The sequence below is a fragment of the Olea europaea genome, unplaced genomic scaffold (genome assembly GCF_002742605.1).
Source record: "Olea europaea var. sylvestris unplaced genomic scaffold, O_europaea_v1 scaffold1136, whole genome shotgun sequence".
Lineage (NCBI taxonomy): Eukaryota > Viridiplantae > Streptophyta > Magnoliopsida > Lamiales > Oleaceae > Olea > Olea europaea.
This window is the reverse complement of record NW_019228746.1, coordinates 116265-142581: the sequence shown is the minus strand read 5'-3', so window position 1 is coordinate 142581 and position 26317 is coordinate 116265. Positions and strand designations below refer to the sequence as shown.

At 34.7% G+C, this 26317-nt stretch overlaps 1 protein-coding gene across 1 annotated transcript; it reads right to left on the bottom strand.

The window, feature by feature from the left end:
- Window positions 1-1329: 1329 nt before the first annotated feature.
- On the bottom strand, window positions 1330-26317 carry LOC111373471. Its single transcript, XM_022996002.1, has 8 exons — window positions 26196-26317; window positions 4906-5273; window positions 4220-4708; window positions 3480-3629; window positions 3162-3299; window positions 2811-2858; window positions 2273-2709; window positions 1330-2175 (listed from the first exon to the last, which is right to left on the bottom strand). Exons 1-8 carry the CDS (start codon window positions 26315-26317, stop codon window positions 1501-1503), a joined length of 2427 nt encoding a protein of 808 aa, XP_022851770.1. The 3' UTR covers window positions 1330-1500.

Sequence of the window (26317 nt, the reverse complement as noted above, 5' to 3'; positions counted from 1 at the left end):
TGGATTTGTATTGACAAAAATTTGGATTCATACAAATGCTTAAAGGTGGTCCCCACCATCCATCCACCGTCTGAACTTATTCATCTAAATTTATTTTATTTTTTTTCATTTTTGGTGCTTGATATATTTGACCAACAGATAAAGGTTGACCAAAGTATTACAATTATAACTTGACTAAAGGGACTAGGATTTACGGCACAGTAATCCAAGAACTTGGAATTTCGCAATTTTTCTCCATTTTCCGATCTTTCTTCCAAGTTATTGAGCCCAAACTATCTGAAGCTTGAATTATAGAGGTCCAATTAGGTGCCTTTGATAGCTTCAAATAAAAATTTTGATTTAATTATGGTAATAATTGAATTGACAGGTTGCATAGTTGATTAGGTCAAACTTTACCAAAGTCAGCCATTGATCAAAAGCAAAGACGACCTGATGAGTTAAAATTCGGGATTGTTTAGGAATTTTATTGTGTATATAACTTGGTTCCTTTATAATTTGAATCCCAATTGTGTTGGAACAATGAATAAGGCTATTTAGTTCTATATGTATAAATCTAATGGACTGTGAAAGAACATACATATTCAATACAACTTCCATTACTTCAAAGAGTTCTTGATATCATAATATTTTCTTGTGAGTTCTTGAGGATTAGGATTTCGATAATTGCTGCCATAAATCAGGTGCAACCAGGTCGAGGAGAAGATCAGAGATAAGATCCAACTGTTAGAAGTTTTTAGATCAAGGAAGGAGTAATTATTGGATGGGATCTAGTTCGAAAGCTTGCAAATCAATAAACCTCGAGACAGAAGATAAAGAAATTAACTGCTCGGAATAGGTGTAACATCTAAACACTTTTGTGGCTATTAATTAGAAATGCAACACATGGTAATCTAATAAAGACCACGGCCATTAAACTTATTTTGATTTTTGTTTTTCCTAATCCTAATGGACCAGTTTCCAAAAACTGGTATTAGAGGGTTCGTCTAGAATCGTGTGTTGTAATTCTAATTCTTGATTTATTGCATGATTTTATAGTCGAGAGATTCCTAGGGTTGTTTTATACGTTTATTTGAATGATTGGATTTATTTATGGATGAATAAATTTATGGATGGTTGATGAATGAAATATTAATCAAATTTTTTCCATTAAAATGAGGCACAAGAGAAACAAGAATGTTGGACATTATTTTTTTCTTTTTCAAGGCTTTAATACCAGTTTGAAGGCAAGATAATTTGGAGATATAAAATCTGAAATTCACTTCGTATTTGCATTACAAAATATTGCTACATGTGGTTCTATTTGTACATACTAAGAATTCAAGATGACTCTTCAAACAACGGAATTCTACGAGACACTCAATTAGATCCAATACATGAATTATTCATAAGAAAAAACACCATGGATACATCATTACTTAAAATGACAGAAACCAAAATGAGCTAACAGCACATTTGGGACACCTTATTCAATAGTACTCTATAATAAGACCTATAAAATTTTTAATGTCTTTTCTTCCTCAATGGATTCCTCCTTATCAAACATGCTCTGAACTTAGCAAAACGGGATTTCTTCGTATATTCATCAAATATCCCGGCTCCATAAGTGCGTTGGGTCATCTCAATCAAGAGAGGAAACTGCAAGATGGAGAAAAGAACTATTGGAATCGTTGTAAGGACGATGATAGGAACGGTGACCCAAGACAAATTCTCATGAAGAATCAAATACAATGCAGAGCCAAAGGATGCCATCATGGTAACAATCGAAAGGAACAAACTCGTCAGTCCTGATATTAATTTTGTCGGTAAGGACTTGAGAAAATCATCTTCTGCATAACGCGCTGTAAGAATTCCGAAGAAAATCAACAGTGATGTACTTGAACTGAACATCGACAGGGCATTCGAAATCATGAAAATCAAGAAGGGAATCCTTTGAGTTTCTAGCATTGTTGGCATTCCTGTGTCATTTTTATTACCACCTGGTACTGTGAAAGCTGTTGTGAACATTACAGCAGCAATTAGAGTTGCCACTATCATGCTTGACCCTGCTGTATTTTTCATCCAGTCCTCTGCTTTTTTGGCTAACTTCTCATGTTCATCAGTGAATAAAATCTTCGGTGTTTTGTAATGGCTGTTTAGTTCCTCTTTAAGTTTGGGTTGTACCAAGCTCCCAACTTCCTGCATATTGGAAGAAATGACATAGAATAACGATTCAATTTTAGATAAGTTAGATGAATGTGCAGCAGCAATCATGTACCGGAGCAAAATACATTACCTTAAACCATTGCAGTTCCCTTTGCATTTGTAGTGCTGCTCCAGTTACAATATCAAGTCGAGAAGGAGGAGATAATTTTGCAGCAAGATGTAAATAATTGTTGACAAAAATATCATACCTCATTCCCATTAGACACTTCTCTTTTCCTAAGGTAAATATAAGGCCAAAAATCTTCTCTTGACGCGATATAATTGCGTTTGAAAAAATTGTTCTCTCCTTTTTATCTTTTCTCCATATAATTTCTGGGGCACATTTAATCATTTCATCTATAAATTCAAAAATTCCGTTCTCTATGGCATCATTTATTATTTTATCCAAGTCCATTTTTTCGAGCTCTGGTTTGCTCAGTTGTGCCATTTTTTTAAACACGACCCTCAAGAATTTCCTGACTTCGACATGGACTGACTTCCTTCGGTATATATAATGGATCTTTGGAACTGAAAATTAATAAAACAAATGTTAAATAATGTTTCATGTGTAATTGATTTTCAGTACATATGTGTAGCAGAAACTATATATATAGGAAGATAATACATACCAATGGGTCGCAATATCCCCCAACCCAATTTGCGCACCAACTGTAGAGCTGTACAACAAGAATTTATTTAGAGGTGTCAAAATGTAGTGGGTTATCAAAGCCTAGGGCCACTTGACACATGAAAGCACAGCCGGACTAGGACATGGTGCAGTCAGCCCAAATCTACAGTTAACACATGGGTCCACGTGTTCAAAATAAATTTTAAAAGGCTTAGGCATGGGATGCACTGGCTGAGCTGAGCTAGTAAAGCTTCAGGAGTCGTACTCGCCTAATTTATACATCTAAACAAAATTTAGGGTATGCGAAGAAAACCTGAAAAAAAGGGGATGAGTGTGACGTAATCTGATATACCTTGAGTAGTTATAGTTAGGCTACCATGTGCCATCCTTCCTCCCAAATCTTCGTTGTTTGATTCAGGAATTTGAATGTTGTGATCATGACTAGTACTTGATGTTTGCATTTCTACATGCTCTTCGGGTACTCTTACACCTTGTGTAAAAAGTTCAGACAAGGAATACTTTTCAAAACGATTGTGTTCAACAAGTGAGTGTATGGCACATTTGTATATTGTATTAGACAGTACGAATAAGAAACTAAAGTTTACCTAAATGTACCCTTGTGGTACATTGTTTGTGAATGAAATTAATATGTGACCAATTACATACTTACAGTAGTAGATCCATTTTTCCCAAAATGAAAGTTCAGTCCCACTAAGAAATGCAGAAGGCCTTTGAGCCAATATTTTGAGAGCGTAATTGTCATGAACATCAGGGATAACACCCAGCTGTGGATACTTTTCCAATAGCAAGAAAGCAACATCTACAGTAAGAAAATAGCAAGAATTAGGTATACGTGTCTAGAGAATTAAGCCCAAATCTCAATTGCGATTGCAACTTTTACTAAAACAAAATTAGAAAACATATAGCCTCCATTTGACAAATTTATAAATCAATTTATAAAGAGGAATAGTACTGGGACCCACTAAATTTTTTATACTAATGAATAGGAATTATGAATGTGTGATTCAAATTAATGCTTGACTTTAACTAGGTTTATTAAGCATATTATAAGTTGTATCCAAACAAAAATTTTTAGTGTTTCACGCTCAATTGGAGAAGCACGTTGTGAAACAAAATTACCACCAATAAAATTGAAAATCCTTGTATACGCATTACTATTACGTTTATCTGCAATTGACGAAATTAACAAAGAGCCGATCATGCTACGCTGCCGTGGAATTTTAAATTCACACTAGGCAAATTGTGATTGGCAGTTAGACAAAAAATAATTTTAACATTGCCAATCATTATGCCATCTCACTCCTGGCACAATTCCATGTCAATATCCATCGTACAAGGGGCTTTATCCTCATAGAGCATGATTAGACTCCACATTATGCATTCACTTACCATAAATTTCAGCAGTAATAAGGTAACTAAGTAGTGTGACTCCATTTGCACCCTTTTCGGGACTCAACACATCTTTTGGCGTCTTATTGTATAAATAATGAACCATGTCCTTCTGTCTATACAATGCAGCCACAATCACAGGCAGTTGCCCATATTCTTGGCCTGTAGTTTCTATTGTAACTAATTCTTTGTTCCTGCTTACCATATCCTCGGCCAGTTCTGTTGCACCACAGATTGCAGCAAAAGATAAGGCCGTAGCTCCATGTTCATTTTTCAGTTCTAACTCTTTTGGGCCCATCAAATTTATAAGTTTTTTCGCAATTTCAGTCTGTCTAGATAAAGTTGCCATGTGCAGAGCTGTCTCTTTGTGTGATGAAATACTTTCAGTAAATGGCAGTGTCTTCTCCTGAAAGAAACCTTCTATAGCATGCCAATTACCTTTTTTAATTGCCTTGTATAGGGGCTCGTATTCAAGGTACTCACTCAACCCTACAAACAATGAAGTCAGCCTGAATGTGAGGGAGTTGTGTAAACTACAGAGTTTACTAAATAAGAGGGAAGATTGGCTCCACCACATTGTTCTTTGCTCATTTTTAATGATTGAGAACCTATAGTGCAATTTCACATTTCTTATAACACGATAAAATTTTAGATGACCTAGTTCATCACAAAGATTGAGGAATTACCATTATCGTCGACTCGACTTTCTTTGTCGTGATCTCCTTTTTCTACCAACTGAGTCCATACGTAGTCAGCATTAATGTCGGCATTTATAAACTTCGAATATATTGCTTGTCCACATGAAAGTTGAATTGCATGCAAAGCCAAAGCATTCTTTTTCTTCCATTTTTCATGCTCTTGTATATTTGTCTTATCTGGTTCAATCTCCTGAGCAGAGACAACACCCCAAAGCCCATTCCCAACCAAATAATTTGGCAAGCAATTTTTCCAGCTTATAAAGTTATCCTCAGTTAGCTTCTCTGGCACAATTCCCAGACCCGCTAGATTATGCCTTTGATCTGTACGCCAATCAAAATGAAAGTTCAGTGATAAACTTAAAAAAGAATTGATGACTAAATGAAACAGTGCTGTAAGTTAGGTGACAAACTATGCTTTCAAATTGTTCGATAAAGTTGAAGTGTCTGGCATTGTAAAGGGACCACAAAAAGTAATATATTCTTGATTACTTTACGAGTTTATTCGAAGCACAATATCAAAAATGTTAATTGAACTAGATATTCAATAATGGAGCTTGAGATGAAAAGGAAAATTGAGAAAAAAAAACTATAAACACACCAAATCATGCAAAGTAAATTAAAATCATCTTACTTGACTTTAATTTTGTCATCTTCTCTCTCTGGGATAACACTTGTAAGTATGCTATGATCATCAAGAAGGGCTTACTCTTTATAGATGTAATTCACTCTATGCTTAAGTAAGGTACATTTTTTATTTATTTACTTTTACTTTTTATCTTCTTTCCTTTTCTTTATTCTTCTTTGTTGTCCACAGAATGTTAGGTTTAATGCCTCAAAATTAGGTTGAAATTTTGGAAGATCACGTTTGGCTTGAATTTGGAAAGAAATCAAATTACATCCAAGATTTTTTCCTTTTACGCGGTTTAACCTGATTCTAGTATATTTTCTTACCTTTTAGGATTCCATTAGGTTTATGGACGTGGCCTATAAATTAGAGACTCCTTTGTCAGTTTAAGATGAAGCATTATTACTGTCTTGTATTATTCTCTCCATATTGTCGGATAAAATAAAATTCATCGTTCCTCTGCTTAGTTTCTTTTTTGTACTTTACTTTAATCTTGTTTTCATGGTACGATCTTGAATATTTCATTATTGTCATTAAATCTCAATCTTGCATCACCTTTGAGACTCAACACAGAATTGGTGTATTCCAAAAGAAATTACTTTCAACCTCTTGGAGGGCCAACAATGTGCTTCACATTGTTGTCCACAGAACTGGTGTATTCCAAAAAAATTATTCTTAACTTCTTGGACGGCCAACAATGTGCTTCACATAGTTGTCCACAGAACTGGTGTATTATTCTTTTTTGCTGTCTACATAATTGGTGTATTCGAAAGAAATTATTCTTAGCTTCTTGGAGGGACAACAATGTGCTACACTCAATGTTGTCCACAGAATTGGTGTATTATTCTTCTTTACTGTCCACAGAACTAGTGTATTCCAAAAGAAATTATTCTCGACTTCTTGAAGGGCCAACAATGTGCTTCACATTATTGTCCACAAAACTGATGTATTCCAAAAGAAATTATTCTCAATTTCTTATAAAGTTATCCTCAATTAGCTTCTTCGGCACAATTCCAGACCCGCTAGATTATGACTTCTATCTGTTCGCCAATTAAAATGAAAGTTCAGTGATAAACTTTAAAAAGAATTGATGACTAGGTGAAACAGTGCTGTAAGTTGGGTAACAAACAGTGCTTTCAAATTGTTCAAGAAAGTTGAAGTGCCCAGCATTGTAAAGAGACCACATAAAGTAATATATTCTTGATTACTTCACGAGTTTATTCAAAGCACAATATTGAGAATGTTAATGGAACTAGAAATTTAATAATAGAGCTCAACCAAATCATGCAAAGTAAATTAAAATCATCTTACTTGACTTTAATTTTGTTATCTTCTCTCACTGCGATAACACTTGTAAGTATGCTATGATCATCAAGAAGGGCAATCAGTCTTTATAGATGTAATTCACTCTATGCTTAAGTAAGGTACATTTTTTATTTATCTGCTGTCCACAGAATCGGTGTATTCCAAAAGAAATTACTCTCAACTTCTTGGAGGAACTGGTGTATTCCAAAGAAATTATTCTTAACTTTTTGGAGGGCCAACAATGTGCTTCACATTGTTATCCACAGAACTGGTGTATTATTCTTCTTTGTTGTCCACATAACTGGTGTATTCGAAAGAAATTATTCTTAACTTCTTGGAGGGCCAACAATGTGCTTCACTCAATGTTGTCCACAGAATGGTGTATTATTCATCTTTGCTGTCCACAGAACTGGTGTATTCCAAAAGAAATTATTCTCAACTTCTTGGGGGGCCAACAATGTGCTTCACAGTTGTCCACAGAACTAGTGTATTCCTAAAGAAATTATTCTCAACTTCTTATAAAGTTACCCTCAGTTAGCTTCTCCGGCACAATTCTAGACCCGCTAGATTATGTCATCTATCTGTTCGCCAATCAAAATGAAAGTTTAGTGATAAACTTTAAAAGAATTGATGACTAAATGAAACAGTGTTGTATGTTGGGTGACAAACAGTGCTTTCAAATTGTTCAAGAAAGTTGAATTGCTCGGCATTGTAAAGGGACCTCAAAAAGTAATATATTCTTGATTACTTCACGAGTTTATTCAAAGCACAATATCGATAATGTTAATTGAACTGGCAATTCAATAATAGAGCTCATTAAAAAAAGGAAACTTGAGAAAAAAAAAACTATAAACACAACAAATCAAGCAAAGTAAATTAAAATCATCTTACTTGACTCTAATTATGTCATCTTCTCTCACTGGGATAACACTTTTAAGTATGCTATGATCATCAAGAAGGGCATTCAGTCTTTATAGATGCATAATATAGAATTACTCTATGCTTAAGTAAGGTACATTTTTTATTTATTTATTTAGTTTTACTTTTTGTCTTCTTTCCTTTTTTTAATCTTCTTTGCTGTTCACAGAACTGGAGTATTTCAAAGAAATTATTCTCAACTTCTTGTATGGCTAACAATGTGCTTTACATTGTGCAGACAAACAAAATTTACCCAAAAAAGGAAAAAGAAAAAAAATTAGTTCCTAATTGAAATGTTTTCAGTTTTTCCATTTTTTGTCCTTTAGTTAAATTAGCCATGACAAAGTAAAAGTATTTATTTACTGAAATAAAAATAAAATACCAATTTAGGAGGAAAACATTTATCCTAACTTTGGGATATTGTTTTTCTGATGGGTAAAATCTCTCATCTTTTAAATAAACAAATAATATTCAAAATATAACGGATTATGCTACACTTTTTATTATATTTTGTGAGGTGTTCTAGTAAAATAGGAAAATTTATACAACAGAGCAGCCTAGAGAGTTTGTGTAATTTACTCAAATAAAATGTTTTTTTCATACATAGGAAACATTTTATTTAGAGCAAATTACATAAGTGGGTCATCTTTAAATGGGTTAGATGCTTATACGGCCCACGGTCTACCATAGTCTACAGTAGCCATTTAGCTTAAGTTTCACAAGATAATAGTTGGCCTACTTTAATTGGGCCTAGTCGTGGTGGCCCAAGTGTTAAGCAGCAAAATCTGGATCTTTTTATTGGGGGATAGTTGGCCTAGTGAGTCTAATTGAAAGAAGAAATTTCACACAATCTTTTTATTGACGAGTTAAAATTTTGTTATGAATATAACAAGTTTCAATTATAATTTGAATAAAATACAATTTCCATTACCTAAGAGGGTATGAAGCTTGTAGATCAAGGAAAGAACAATTATTGGATGAGATCTAATTTGGAAGTTCGCGAATCAATCAACGTCAAGCAAGAAGATAAACAAATTAATTGCTTGAAATAGTCGTAACTTCTAGACACTTCTGTGGCGATTAATTAGAAATGCAATAAATAGATTTTTTTAATTATTTTATTATTATTATTATTATTTTATTATTTTTATTTTTTGTGTTTCCTAACCCTAGTGGACCGGTTCTAATTAGAGGTACTAGAGTGTAGGTCTAGAATTGTTTATTTTCTGTAATTCTAATTCTTGATTTATTGCTTGATTTTATAGTTGAGTGATTTTGAGGGTTGTTCTATGCATTTATAATTGATTTATTTATGGATAAATAAATGTCTATATGGTTGATGCATGAAGTAATTATCAAATTTTTTCCATTAAATGAGGCAAAGGGGAAACCAAATTATTGGACAGGTTGTGTTTGGTGTATATAATTTTTTTTCATTAAATGTTTATATGTTTTTTTTTCTTTTTTCAAAGCTTTAACATCAGTTTGAATGCAAGATAATATGGAGATATATAAACTGAAATTCACTTCTTATTTTGCGTTACAAAATATTACATCATGTGGTTCTATTTATACATACTAAAAATTCAAGATTATTCCTCAAATAATGGAATTATTCTAGAAAATGTGAGGGTCAATTTTGATTTGTTCCAACAAAACAGGCACATATGGTCTAATACAATACTGGAGAAATAGAATTCCTCAATGACATGTGGCTAAAAGGAAAACATTTCACCCAGTTGAATTTATATGGAAAAAAAACACAATGGACACGTCAACATTTAAAATGATAGATACAAAACTGAACTAAGAGCACATTTGGGACACCATATTCAATATTACTGCTAAGTATGACTGATAAGATTTTTTTTTTCTTCCTCAAGTGTCAAATGCTATTTATTCCACCATATCAAACACGCTCTAAACTTAGCAAAACAGAAATTATATATAATTAAAGTGTGTAGCGGAAATTATATATGTAGGAAGATTATACATACCAAGGATTTCCTTAGAGGTGTCAAACTGGGTTATCAAAGCTTAGAGCCAACTAATGCATGAAAGTACAGCCAGTCCCATCACAGGCCATGGCATGATCAGCCCACATCTACAGTTGGCTTGGCTCAACTTTGAAGGTCCATGGGCCCATGTGTATTTAAAAAGAGACTTAGGTCCAGGTTGGACTGGCTGAGCCGAGCGAGGGATGGTCCAGGAGTCGTCATGGCCTAATTTATACCACTAAATGAAATTTAGAGTGTGTAAATAAGACCTGAACAAGAAGGGGAGGAATATGGTGCAATTAGATATACCTCGATCAAATAGAATTCCTCAATGACATGTGGCTAAAAGGAAAACATTTCACCCAGTTGAATTTATATGGAAAAAAAACACAATGGACACTTCAACATTTAAAATGATAGATACAAAACTGAACTAAGAGCACATTTGGGACACCATATTCAATATTACTGCTAAGTATGACTGATAAGATTTTTTTTTCTTCCTCAAGTGTCAAATGCTATTTATTCCACCATATCAAACACGCTCTAAACTTAGCAAAATAGAAATTATATATAATTAAAGTGTGTAACGGAAATTATATATGTAGGAAGATTATACCACTAAATAAAATTTAGAGTGTGTAAATAAGACCTGAACAAGAAGGGGAGGAATGTGGTGCAATTAGATATACCTCGATTAGTTATAGTTAGGCATCCATGTTCCATCGTTTCCGTTATATCTTCATCGCTTGATTTACAAACAATAATACTTGAGATTTGCATTTCTACGTGCTCTTTGTCATGACTTTCCCAAGGTGAATGTACTCTTACACCATGTGTAAAAAGTACGACGGGGAATACTTTTCGAAATGATCGCGTTCAACATGTACATTTATAGCAAGTTTGTAATGTTGTACTAGACAGCATGAAAAAGAAACTAAAATTTATCTAGATGTGTTGTCATGGTATATTGTTTGTGAATGAAATGAATATGAGAGCATTTATGTACTTTCCCAAAATGCCAGTTTAGTCCCACTAGGAAATGCAGAAGGTTTCTGAACCAATATTCAGAGAGCAAAATTGCCAACATGATCTGGGGTAACACACGACTTTGGATACTTTTCAATAGCATAGAAGCAACATCTGCAGTAAGCAAAACAGTCGGAATTAGGTATCCATGTCATGGGGATTAAACCCTAATCTCAATTGCGACTCCAACTTTTACTAAAATAAAATCAGAAAATATATAGCCTCCGTTTGACAAATTTATAAATCAATTTGTAAAGAGGAATACTAGCGGGATCCACTAAATTTATTGATAATTATAAATGTGTGTTTGAAAATAATATTTGACTTTAGCAAATTTATTAACCATATTATAAATTGTATCCAAACAGAGATTTCCAGCGCTTCACGCTTAGTGTGAGAATTGAGTCTTCACTAACGTGAAGCAAAATTACTACCTACAAATTATTCTACATGTGCATGAACATTATATTTATCTGTAATTGATAGATTTTACACAATATGATTAGACTCCACAAATTATACGTCCACATACCATAAATTTCAGCATGAATAAGGTAGTGTGACTGCATTTTCACTCTTTTCAGGACTTAGCTCATCTTTCGGCGTCACTCTGTATAAATAATGAAGTTTTTCCAAGTTGAAATTGATCAAGACTTATATCCGATCAACTATGTCACAGCAAAGATTGAATGGTTTAGCCATGTTATCAACTGAAAAAGAAATGGTTGAACAACTCGACTATACAAAATTGATCGATATTTTTGCCTCGAAAACTGCAAGACGAGTTGTATTTAAGTGATCTTTTAGAACATTTTCATATTGTTATTTGATTATAATATACATATTTTAAATATTTCATTTTTTTGATTTTATGTTGACAAATTTAGTTCCTTAAATCTCTTATAAATGAAAAAATTAATTGCTTGCTATGATTTATGGGCCCAAAATCTGAATTTCGCCTCAGGTCCGGCCCTGCCAGTCTACTCCATCATCCCTAAATATAGAGCAAGTAGCTTTGACACTTAGGATCTATTTTGGAAAGACATTCTACAGAATCAATTTCCTAAAAAATTTTAGATAAAAGTTTACCGGGTTACACTAAATGACGAATAGAGGAAAAATAGTATACGAGAAGAAGCAAAAGCACAAAATATGTACGTAAAAAGGATTCGAAGGATTTTTAAGGAGCAAATAATAATCACCAGAATCACCATATCATCTGCAACGTGATAGCAACGAATGAAAAAAAGAAAATAGAAGTTTTTAAAGAATAAGTACTCGTAACAAATAATAGAGGTGTTATATTTATATTTTCTGATGAAAGATAATAGCATTGGATCATGTCAAGTTTGATCTTAATCTTCGAGGGAACAAGCCATTGGATTAAAAAAAAAAGGTGCCTAGAAATAATTCAAAGGGACAAATCTAATCATGTTTCAGTAACACGTGAATTAAATGAGTACAGCCTAGGGTTGGACAATAAAACTGCAAAATCGAACCAAAATCATTTTTTTTTTTGAAATTGTTGGTTTAGTTCCACGTGAATCCATCAACGTTTAGGTTTTGAACCAAACCAAACCATTTTTAAGTGGTTTGGTTTAGGTTTCAATATTTGCAAATCGTTTCAAACCACAAAATTGATTATCAAAAAAATCTGAAAATAAATTAGTTTAAATTTTATTTAAAACAATTAAAATTTAACACATTTCAGTTAAAAAGATATATCTATATTAGTCATAATTCAATTGAACTCAATTCGACAATTTTACATCTTAATTAATTAATTAAATTATATCCATATGCACATTAGTCGGCAGTTATGAGTATAAAATCATTAAATTGGGTGAAGTGTTGAACAATTGCTACTAAACCCTATTTATGGATTCTCCATTATAATTGAACCGACAATTAAATCTAGATTTTAATTCAAACTTGCACATTTCATTTCCTTCTACTAATAATTTTCTTAAATTTTGCCTAAATTCAAGTCAGATTATCCTAATTTTTTTTTTGGTAATCTTTTTCTATGTTTTTATTGGTAGTTATGTTGTTTTGTTCTAATAATTATCGGGCTTCCTTAAAGTAATTCCTAATATTTGGATGGAGTAGAAGCATTGAATGATTCACAAAAAGTCACAGTAACTAGGTCTTATTGTATTTTATTTTTTATTCATTTTCTTGTATTAGTTATTTTATATCATTTAATTATAATCAATGAATTCATATGCTATATTTTTTATATTTATGAAAAGAATGAATTGTGTATTACAATTGTAAATGGATGCCATTAGTATTGATTAAGAGTTTAAAATATTTATATCATGTTGTTGCATTATAATGATTATAATTATATCATTTTGATTTGTAATTTTTTTAATAATACAACTTATGTTTTAATGTGAAATTTTAGACTAATATTTACGATTTAACTTATTTGATATAAATTTTTTCATTGTTAAACTGTGGTTTTAAATCGAACCGAACCAAAAAAAAAATGGTTTGGATTGATTTGGTTTAGAAATTGAAGTGGTTTGGTTTGGTTTGGAAATTCCAAACCGCTTTAAATGATTTGGTTTGAAACTTTTCAAACCGTCCAAATCGAACCGTGTTCACCCCTAACAGCCTACGTACCTTGAAGTATGCAACATCCCCATTGATATTTGTAAAGAACTGTAGTAATCATTACACATCCCTTCATCATGCCATACATCAACTGCCATTGGTGAGTGGGATATCCTTAGGTATTTTTAGTATTAAAATCCCTGCCTTAAGTTCACAAGCTTAGCACTTAACAAAAATACCTAAGCTTGAACTTCGAGGATCATTTGTTAATCATTTGACCTTATTTCACTCGGAATCAATTAAACCTCACAAAACAAGCCATGTTGTAGGCTTGTTTGTCACAATAATTTTTAAAGGCTCATAATATCAAAATAAATTCTAAAATAATTAAATATTTGTCGTAGAAATTAAATAAAGTCTAAAACTTAATATAAATCATTAGATTCTAACTTTGAAGATATTTGTTGTAATTAAAATTTACAAAGGATTAGCGGAGAACCTATATTTCTACCTGCAAACGTTTTCAAGGCAAACCAAATCACATGCAAACTCAAGATAACATAAGTGAGCAAATATTCTTTAACTAGTTTCATTATATATTCCACGACAATAACCATTACCAAAACACATGAGTAAAAATATAAAGTATGGTTTCAGAGCCAATGAATGAGAAATATACAGACTCGTGAATAAAATGTGAAAAGCTAGCAAATTTAGTTAGAAGTCAACTAATGAATGATTGCCACGTCATTAGTGAAAGTGACTTAATTAACTCTAAGACCTCATTAGAAATCTATAAATAACATAATTGGCGACAAAGAAAGGAATGCAATATCAAAATATTCTCCTTTTAAATAGCATTTTCTTTTCTTGCTCTTGCTTGATCATAAAACCAGGAGGAGAAAATTCTAGATAGGTGAGAAAAAATTATTAATCTCATTTTCATTTCTTGCTCTCGCTTGATCATAAAACCAGAAGGAGAAAATTCTAGATAGTGAAAAAAAATTATTGTAGGGTTGATTTCCACCGCCGCCACGTGCAAAACCGGGCTCAGTTTACCACAACATCGACACTAACACCGTTGAGACAACTCCAACACCACCACTTGCCGCCCCCACTCCAGTTGCTACCAATTGGAGAAGAGAAACACAATAATGTGCCCACAAAAGGTTAACCACTAAGGTCACATTGAGGGAGAAAGGAGAGGCCGAGAGAGAGACTCACAAAGAGAAAGGGAAAATTGCACTCTATGGAGGCCGAGACAAGAGAGGGATTATATGCCAAGTAAAATGTCCAAATAGGTAAGTTAGGTTAGGGTTAAGTGGTGGACCAACAAACTAGGCTCGACTCAATTAAGTGGGCTTCAACAATAATAATATAACCTTCCAAGGGATGGAGCGAGAACCGTGAGCAACACTATAAAAATAGGTTGCTTCGAACATTCCATAATAAAGTGGAATGTGTTCTCTCAATAATTATGTCGATGTAGTAATCAATCATTTGGTCAAGGCTGATTGATAATAAACAACCGAGGTAACATCATCGCCCGGGGAGGTCGTTTGACAACAAAATTGCCTAACAACCTCCACCTTGGTGTCAAAGGACCTGCAAAGAAAATTGTCTCCCATTAGTGACACCTCTAATAGAAAAAAAATAAAATTGGAAATCATTTACCTGTACCAATGTTTAGAAGTTCTTTGCAACTCCTAAACTTTACTAGTGGCAGTACCTTCGTCCCCATATCAGATGGGTTGTAGTGGGTATGGACTTTCTCAAGTCTTACCACCTCTTGAGATACTATATCTCTAATATAGTGGAGTCTAACATCAATGTGTTTAGTGTGCTCGTGAAACACAGGGTTTTTGCATAAATGTATAGATGACTGACTATTAGAATACACTACCACATAGTCATTTAGAACACACAGTTCATGAAGTAGACCTCTAAGCCATAGAGCTTCTTTAATAGCTTTAGTGGTAGCAATATATTCTGATTCTGTAGTGGATAGTGCAACAATATGTTGTAACTGTGATTTCCAACTTACACATGAATTAGATAAGGTAAACACATAAGATGAAGTAGATTTCCTACCATCCCTATCTCCCGCATAGTCAGCATCTACAAAACCCTTTAATTTTGTACCTTCATTATTTGCTCTAAACTTTAAGCCTACATTACTAGTACCATTCAAGTACTTTAACAACCACTTTAGCGCTTCCCAATGTTCAAGTCCCGGATTAGCCATATATCTACTAAGAGTACTAATAGCAAAACCTAAATCAGGTCTAGTGCAAACCATCAAATACATTATGGAACCAATCACATTTGAGTAAGGCACTTTACTCGTGTATTCAGCTTCACGCTCATTGCAAGGAGATTGTTTCTTAGATAAAACAAAATGATTAGCAAGGGGCAACGTAACAGGTTTGTATTCACTCATATTGAATTTCTTCAATACTTTGGATATGTATGGAGACTAATGCAAAAACAAAACAGAATTTGACCTATCTCTTTCAATTTCAATACCTAAGATTCTCTTAGCCTTACCTAGGTCTTTCATGTCAAATTCACCACTTATTTTTGTTTTTATGTTATTTATCCACTTAGAGGATGATCCAATCAAAAGCATGTCGTCCACATAGAGCAACAAAAACAGATAATTATCATCAGTCTCATTGTGTTAAAGATACAGGCAGTGATCAAATTTACTTCTTTGAAACCCTATAGTGAGTACAAAGGAATCAAACCTCTTGTACCACTGTCTAGGAGATTGTTTTAACCCATACAAGGATCTTCTCAGAAAATACACATAATCAGGTTTTGACTTATCCTTAAAACCTTTAGGTTGATTCATGAAAATTTGTTTATCAAGCTCACCATGTAAGAAAGCAGTTTTTATGTCAAGTTGTTCAAGTTTCCAGTCAAATTGTGCAACTAATGTGAGCATGACCCTAATAGTGGTGAACTTAACAACTGGTGAGAAAATTTCATTATATTCAACGCCCTCCTTCTGGGTATAGCCTTTAGCCACTAACCTAGTTTTAAACCTTAGGGGTTTCAAGCTACTAGTTCCTTCCTTAACCTTAAAAACCCATTTGCAATCAACAATTGATTTATTCTTAGGTCTAGGTACTAGCTTCCAAGTATGATTCTTTTATAGAGAACTCATCTCTTCTTTCATTGCCTTAAGCCATTCATTAGATTGATCACTGCCTATTGCTTTTTCAAAAGTCTTTGGCTCTTTATCAGCTAGTTCTTCATAACTAGCCTGGGCAAAAGCTAATTCAGATTCAAAACCAAACCTTCTAGATTCTCTCGTTTGTCTCCTCTCTCTATCCCTAACTAAGTTATAGTTAGCTAAAGGATTTTCTTCCTCATAGTGTTCTTCTGTCACTATTTCGTTACTATTCTCCACTTCGGGTTCCTGAGTTTGAGTCTCCACCTCATTTGAAACAATAGGGGTAGGTGGACTGAGTTTTCCTAACTCCACCTTAAACTGGTCTCTCTCTTCACCTGATTCTACTTCACTCTTAGGTTCAGTTTTTCCTTTAATACACAGCATCTCATTTTCGTTAAATGTGACATCTCTACTTATGATAATTTTAACTCCTTTTTGGCTTCTATTCCATAACCTATAACCCTTAACACCCTCGGGGTATCCTAAGAAAACACACTTCCTAGCTCTAGGTTCCAGCTTACCCTTAGTTTGATGAGAAAAAGCTGCACAGCCAAAAGTTCTAAGTATTGAGTAATCACTCAGTTTACCCGACCATCTCTCATGTGGAGTGTCACCATTCAATGCAGCAGAAGGTATAAGATTAATCAAATAGCAAGCTGTCATAACAGCCTCACCCTAAAATGACTTGGGAATACCCGAACTGATCATCATGCAACGTACTTTATCAAGTATGGTTCTATTCATCCTTTCTGCTACCCCATTTTGCTGAGGGGTGTAGGGAACGGTCTTATGTCTAGTTATGCCGTTTTCTTTACATATACTATCAAATTCTTTATTGCAGAATTCTAGGCCATTATCTGTCCTTAAAAATTTGATTTTCTTGCCAGTTTGGTTTTCCACTTGTCTCTTCCAATTATTAAAACTATTGAAGGTCTCAGATTTATCCTTCAAAAGATAGACCCACACCTTCCTAGTGTAGTCATCAATAATAGACAGGAAATACCTATTACCACCCGATGTGGGGTTACTGGCAGGACCCCAAAGATCAGAGTGCACATATTTGAGCATGCCTTTAGCTCTATTAACACTCGTGGAGAAAGAAGTTTTGTAATGCTTACCAAGCACACAATGATCACAAAATGGCAAATCTAACACAGTCATTACCAAAAGCACCATTTTCATCAAGTAGCTTAAGTCCCTTGACTCCTACGTGAGCAAGTCTATTGTGCCGTGTGTGTGATCAATCTTGGCAGAGGAGATAGAGGAATTCACATCTCTAATCACTTCCCTAGTAGTAATGTATATATCGTTTTTCTTAATTCCCTTAATGGAAACTAAAGCACCCTTGATCATTTTTAGCATACCATTTCCAATTTTACCAGTAAAATCATCATTCTCAAGTCTCCCTACTGAAACCAAATTCCTAGACAATTCAAGAATATATCTAACATCTTTTAACGTATACACAAAACCCATGTCAAATTTTACGTTTATGTCCCCAATTCCAGCAATAGTAGAGGCAAAGTTATCACACAGCACAACATGCCCAACGTTAGATTCATGCAACTTATAAAATCAGTTCTTTTCAGACGTCACATGAAAAGATGCATTAGAATCAAGTATCCACTCATGGATGCGGGAATTAGCAGTTAGATTTAATTCAGCAGTGTATGCAGCTGGACTTGTAATCATATAGACCTCACCACCATTTATATCGGAAGTAGATGCTAACACATTTACCTCATCTCTCTCCGTAGCTTTTAGCTTACCCTTCTCCTTATGACAATTTTTTATAAAATGCCCTGTGTTTCCACAACCATAGCATTTTCTCGCCTTAGTCCTAGATTTTGATCTAGACCTACCTTTGCTCTTCTTTTTTCCATCCATTACCACTTGAGTCGCCACTAGTTTGATATCCCTCATGACTATTTTGCCTAAATTGAGTTCTACCTCGCATCATATGTACCTCACCATTCCTCTTATCATGTTTTTCAGCCCTAATTTTCATTTCTTTACTTCTAAGGGAATCTATGACAATTTCAGGTGTTAACGTGTCTCTACCATACTTAATGGCGTTCTTAACTTCCTTATAGGAATCAGGGATTGCATTGAGCAAAATTATAGCCTTATAAGTTTCGGACACAGTCTCATCACAATTAACTATGTCTTGCACCAATTTGTTAAACACATCTAGATTGTCATCAAGATCCTTTGAGGGATCCATTTTGAAACTGAAAAAACAATCAAGCAGGTAAAGTTTATTAGATGTAGACTTAAGCAAATACAAGTCTTCTAATTTCTTCCAAAATTCTTTAGTATTTTTTAATTTACCCACCTTTCTTAAAACAGCGTCAGACAAGTGTAAGATAATTGAGGTATAAGCAATCTCATCGGCTTCTTCTCTTTGTTCTTGTGAAAAATCAGTTGAAAAATTGTCTTCAATGACTTTTGAAACCTTTTGTTGGACTAAAATACCCTTCATTTTTTGTTGCCAAATAGCAAAGTCACCCTTTCCGTTAAAAATTCCCAAATCAAAACTGTGAGTTGTCATCTTCACACAATAGTCAAAAATGCACAAACCACAATCAAACCACACAAAGTAGTCCTAGGGGTCACAGACAATATACACCGTTCTAGATTCCCAGGGTTTCGTAAGACTCGCGGTCTTAGATCAAGGGAATGTTCGAAAGGGTAAAGTCACGATATTTCTAACGGAATAAGTAATCAGTGAAAATAACAATGCAGCAAAAAATACGTCTAGCAGATAACTAGTCCCATAATAATTTGATCACTAAGAATTACAAGACTGATTTTAAACCAAAAACAAATACTCAATCAAAAAAGATCAATTAAGAGCACGTAACCCTAATTCTAGCACAAGCAATGATTGCCAAGCAATGACAACCCCCAACCTATTGTCACCCCACATGGTGACGCGCTAATGTTGAAAAATTAACGGGTTAAGCTAATTTACCAGAGCGGACGTGTCCGAGTCCGTATAATCGAGAGAGATGCGAATCTACTGCTTTAGGGCCGCAATCTTGGCCTAAAGTAATTCAGTAGATATATGCAGATTCAACCGTCGATCCACCGGGGGCAAAATTGTCCAACTTTTTCTGTATAACCTGAAACAAAAAATAAACAGTGTCAGTGCGTTCAGGGGATTAAAATGAGCAAACTGCCCGAAGGAAGTTCGCCCGGAATTGCCGCCATGTGCCGCCGCCACCACTACGAAGGGGCACCTCAGCCTGCTGGTCCGGAATATGGGATCGGTTTCGCCGGAAAGTGACTGGATTGGCCGGAAATGAGGGTTGCAGCCACGATTTTTTCGTCCAAACCCGCGACTGTCGCCGATTTTTGCTGATTTTCAGGCTGGGAAAAGCTGTTACTGCTCTGATACCAGATGTAGGGTTGATTTCCACCGCCACCACGTGCAAAATCGGGCTCAGTTTACCACAACATCAATACTAACACCGTTGAGACAACTCCAACACCACCACTTGTCGTCCCCATTCCGGTTTCTACCAATTGGAGAAGGAGAAACACAATAATGTGCCCAAAAAAGGTTAACCACTAAGGTCACAGTGAGGGAGAAAGGAGAGGCCGAGAGAGAGACTCACAAAGAGAAAGGGAAAATTGCACTCTATGGAGGCCGAGACAAGAGAGGGATTATATGCCAAGTAAAATGTCCAGATAGGTAAGTTAGGTTAGGGTTAAGTGGTGGACCAACAAACGAGACTCGACTCAATTAAGTGGGCTTCAACAATAATAATATAGCCTTCCAAGGAATGGAGCGAGAACCGTGAGCAACACTATAAAAATAGGTTGCTTCGAACGGTCCATAATAAAGTGGATTGTGTTGTCTCGATAATTGTGTCGATGTACTAATCAGTCATTTGGCTGAGGCCGATTGATAATAAACAACCGAGGTTACATCATCGCCCGGGGAGATCGTTTGACAACAAAATTGCTTAATAATTATTAATCTCATTTCGAGGTCAACATGAACCACAAATGGTGAAATGGTGTTATTGCCTCATTTCTTAGAAGATATCTCTTAGCTCTATCTAACGTTCACGCTATCAACTAATTTAATGACACATGCAACATGAACTTTTAAAAGAGGAAAATTGCACCTACTATCCTCGTTTTATAAGCTAACGAGCAATTTGGTACTTTTATTACAATTTTATTGGCATCTCCAAAGTTCTATGTCCGAAACAACTTAGGCTTAGTTAGAGGTGGAGATACAATGGTGGTTGTAGCAATATCACAAAGGGATGGAGAAGAAAAGGGTAGCAATGGTTGAACACAAAATCTCCCATAACTGCTACCTATTTCTCTTGCCTCTATTGCACACACCCACCCTCACATGGTGAACAACTTGCACCAACAAAGGAGGAAGAAAATAGAAGAAGTAATGGTTGAACTCCAATTTCCCCCTCCAGACGGCTGCCTCATGTTTTCTCTCCACTACGCCGAATTAACCTACAAAACACCCGGCTGCATAGGATGGATATAATGCCTTCAATTAGGTTATCCTCCAAACATGTAAATGGGCTAACAACCAAAGTCTCAATCACCACAAAATGGGCCAACCATCCAAATGCTAAATGGGCTCACTCTGATGTCACCACCAATTGGGCTAACACTCACATGGGCCAACTAAAGTCTTGGGCCACGAGCAATCTTAATTAAGTAAGTTGCTTCGAATGACCCAGGTTGTTTTCTGATCGAGCCAATGCTAAGGTATATCATTTTAATATCATCACTCGAATTCATTGGATATCAAAATCCAACAATAACAAAAACAAAAAAAGAAAAGTACAAACAATTACAAAGAAAACCTCTATTCCTTGGGTGAATAGGCACATATCGTCTAATTAAATGCCACAACAATGGAGAAACAGAGTTAATCAATGGAATTCATATGAAAAAGAAGAATGCTGCTCTACCAGGCTGATGCTCACAAGCCTTGTACAGGCTCCTCACAATGATGTGGGCCGTAGGTCAGACCCACTTGTAATAAAAAATTGCAAAAATACCGACACCACCTGCTTTTGTGTGAGGGTCTGTAAGACCCCTATGAGAAAGGGGTTTGGTAGTCCAGCAGCTCTCTATGAAAAAACAAGAGGAATATATCTTAAACATTTAAAATGACAGAAACCAAAATGAAAGAAGAGCACAATAGGATGTTTTATTCAATTGTACTTTATAGTATGATTGATAAGATTTTAATTTCTTTTTCTTCTGCAATAGCGTCAAATACTATCTATTCCACCATATCAAACGTGAGCGGAACATAGCAATGGCAGACTTTCTTCTTAGGTTTATTGAATATCCCAAAGCCGCAAGACCGATTTGTCATCTCAATCAAGAGAGGAAACTACAAGATGGAGAAAATAACTATTTGAATAATTGTAAGGACGATGATAGGAACGGTAACCCAAGACAACTTAATATAAAGAACCAAATACAATGCAGAACCAAAGGATCTAATAATGGGAACAGTCGAAAGGAACAAACACATCAATCCTAATATTAATTTCGTCGGTAAGGACTTGAGAAAATCTTCTTCTATATAATGTGCAGTAAGAATTCCCTAGAACATCAACACAACAACGTACTCGAATTGGTCTTTTAAGGTAATGTATTGTACATAAATATGCAAATTTAAAGGCAAGGTTCACCATCTCTTTGTTTTTCTCATTAAAAAAAAATATAAATAAATAAATAAATAATTGTTTTTTGACCTTCCATTTTTAGTTTTTTGGGTTCCGTGTATTGTCAAAGTCCTCTTTAAAAAAAAGAACTTGTAAGCATTCCATTACTACCAACCCAAAGAAATGCGATCTCTCAAAGATATATGGTTTATGCCTAAAAGGTACCCGACTAATTAATCCTGGATCCTCTCACATAATATGACGAATAATGAACTCCAAAATTTGATTTTGAGTTGAATTTTTATGCTTTCTTCTCTCTTTTAATAGTCCTGCAATGGAAAGCCAACCCATGCACATCAATGCTGTTAAAACCCCGAATCATAAACCCATATGTTACTCGAATTCAACATCTTGGAATATTTACGTAGGGATATGTACCCAAAATGTCCTACCGGACGTTTCACTAGCTGTTGTTATTTCAGAAGTCAGAACGGTTAAACATTTTTACCATTTTTCTACTGGACGTCCGCTACGGCAGAAATTAATTTCTCCGATCTTTTGATAAAGATAATACTTTGAGAGAAATTTATATATGATTTTTCAAGATAATTATCATTTTATTGTATAAGATCGAATCCGTTATCTTGAAAAATATTTTGCAATTATTTTGGTAAAATAATAATTTTTTGCGTATAAAGCCGATACTTGAGCCTTTTTACAATATATTGCCAAACTATTGAAGCATATTACCTTTACATATTAGATTAAAAAGTTATAAGTCTATTATCTACAATATGGCTCTTTGTCTTGTCGTGTATACCATGCTTTTATAGACTTCTTCACCACATTGATTTTTCTTTTATTTGATCGTCGCCTTTGCCTCTTCAAAGGATTCCAAAGGATTCCATCATGGGAACAATCGAAAGGAACAGACACGTCGATCCTAATATTAATTTCGTTGGCAAGGACTTGAGAAAATCTTCTTCTATGTAACATCAGAATTCCCAAGAACATCAACAATAACGTACTCGAACTGGTCTTTTAATGTAATGTATTGTACATAAATATGCAAATTTAAAGGCAAGGTTCACCATCCCTTTGTTTTCCTCCTTTAAAAAAAAATAATAATAATAAAATAAAAAATAAATAAAAACTTTTTGTTGACCTTCCATTTTTAGTTTTTTTCGGTTCCATGTATTGTCAAAACCCTCTTTAAAAAAAGAACTTGCAAGCATTCCATCACTACCAACCCGAAGAAATGCGATCTCTCTAAGATATACGGTGTATGCCGAAAAGGCACCGGCCGGACTAATTAATCCTGGATCCTTTCACATAATACGACGAATAATGAACTCCAGAATTTGATTTTGAGTTGAATTTTTTATGCTTTCTTCTCTCTCTTAATAGCCCTGCAACGAAAAGCCAACCCATTCACATCAATGCTGTTAAAACCACGAATCATAAACCCATATGTTACTCGAATTCCACATCTTGGAATATTTATTGTTGGGATAGGTACCCAAAATATATTAGAATTTTACGGTAATAGTCGAAAATTCTGAATGTTAAATATTTATTTATTATTTGTTTGTGTCTTAAACAAATTGATGCATTTATTGAACATTTAACTGAGTGTCTTCCATTGATGGATGATATAGAAATAGGGTACTTGTGTTAAAAAGTATAGCCATGCACAATTTGTATTCTGATTGGGAATTAATTATCCTAGACGGAGGAGCAAAGATTAATACTTTGGTCTAGTAAGGTCATAGGATCGGCTACTTGGAATTCACGATTTGTCTTGATCGTGGCGAGACGATATCAGGATTCATAACATTAGATAGGACATCTTGATAGATTTTAAGTCTTTTGAATGATCGTGCAAAAAATTGAACTGTAAATAACTATTTTATAGATTAACAGAATTCGAAACAGAGGTAGTGTTTGCTATTTGTGAACTTTTATATTTGATGTGCCAATGAGTAAGATCTATGGTCAAACATCTCAATAAATTTGGAGCTGAAAACAAATGAACAGATATTACTTTTTGATACCGCCCCTATTCAAATATGCTAATGAACCAACTTAAGTATTTTCTTGTGGGTTGTTTAATCTGAACACACCATTTGCAGATACCCGAATAATCCCACGATGTGCTCGCAAAGAAACCGTTGAAGAAAATGATAGCTTAAGTGAAATAGTAATTAAAAGAGAAAAAGTTCATTTTGATCCTGCACCAATTCTTAAATGTCCGTCGAACATATTGATAGCAAGTCAAAAGGATATAACTATGGAGACTTGAGATAATATTGCTTATGCAAATCTATATAATTCGAGAGTGCAATTGTGGGCCTTAGGCGGAATAAGTGTAGATTCGTAATTGGACCGGACAATATGGATTGGAGTTATTAGGACCAAACTATTGGAAGCTTGAATTCTATATGTCTGATTAGGTGCCTTTGATAGCTTCAAATAAAAACTTGGAGTTAATTATGGTAATAATGGAATTAACAGGTCGCATAGTTGATTGGGTCAAACTTTAACTCACGTCAGTCATTGATCAAAAGCAACGATGAGCTTTACGAATTAAAATTTGACCAAGTCCTAAAAGGAATTTTATTATGAATATAACTTGGTTATCAAGTTTTCTTTATAATTGGAATCCCAATCGTGTTGGAACAATGAACAAGGCTATTTAGTTATGTTTGTGTGTGTGTGTCTATATATATATATATATATATATATATAACTAGACGTGAAAAATGACCAGAAATCAAGTGCAATGAGGTTTTGCAGAAGATTCCAAGGGTTAGAACCTTGTGGATCAAGGAAGGAACAATAACTTGTCGAGGTTGTCCCATATCGATTTTGGAAGGGGTTGGTGGTCAATTTATAAGTGTATAGGAAATTAAGCCTCACTTCTTGAATTAATTTTTGGGGTTGAGAATGCCTAATACCACCCAACACTGGTATCAAAGCTCAGCTTTTCTACAAGTCTCATGTCCAATAGTCATAAGAGATGCGGGTTTGTGTGAGAGATAGACGTGTTTGGTCTCTCACAGGCCGGATGTGTGAGGTGGATAGGGGTTTAGTCTACCACAAGGCTCAATGTATGAGGGAGAGATTATTGAGATTATCCCACATCGATTGTGAAAGTGTTAAACCAAGCAATCACAACAATCACAATATTCCTCAATCTTCTCCATGCAAGACTACTCCTTCCATATCAATACGGATTCCACAATCACCTCCAACGTCATCTCAGCATCCCATTGATCTCTCCACAATTCTATCAATCATAACAATTGTATATTCTATAGCTTTAGTGTATTCCATATTTTTATATACTAAGCTCTACTATATAAAGCCATTGTAATACACAGAAGAATTAAGTTGGTCCTTCCGTTTCATCTCATATCTCACTACTAGTTTTACAAATTCTTTGTTGCTTTTAACTTGGTATCAGAGCATCAAGGCTCACACCTATTTCGATCCTACCAAAATAGCTTCCGCACCATAATTCCTAATTTCTAATGGCCACTTCAAACACTAATATACCACAATTTCCCAAACTCGAAGGACCCAACTACCTTACCTGGAGAATTCAGTTTTTGGCTTTCTTAAAAAGCCATGATAAACTTGGCATGGTGGACGGCTCCATCGCCACTCCTCCCAAGATACTCCCTAACAATGTCGCTAACCCGGCTTATGACACTTGGTCCAAATCAGACACAGCCATTCTCTATTGGCTCTATGCGTCACTCTCTGAGAAATTAGTATCCACCGTCCTAAATCTGAAGACCTCAAAGTAAATTTGGGACTCCCTCCAAACCCGTTTCTCCTCTACCTCTCGCTCTCGAATTGTCCACCTTAAGCGCCAAATTCAAACAATTTTCCAAGGCAACTACACCTGTTTGGTGTACATTGAAGAAACAAGGTTGTTGTTAGATCAATTGTCAGCTGTCGGCAAACCCATCGATGAGTAGGACCTCATCACATACCTCTTGACTGGTCTCAAACCCCTCTTTGCTCCATTCATCACCGCCTTCAATTCCGCCACCCATGAAAAGGACTTCACCCTGGAGGATTTCCAAGCGAAACATCTCAGCTTTGAAACTCTCAT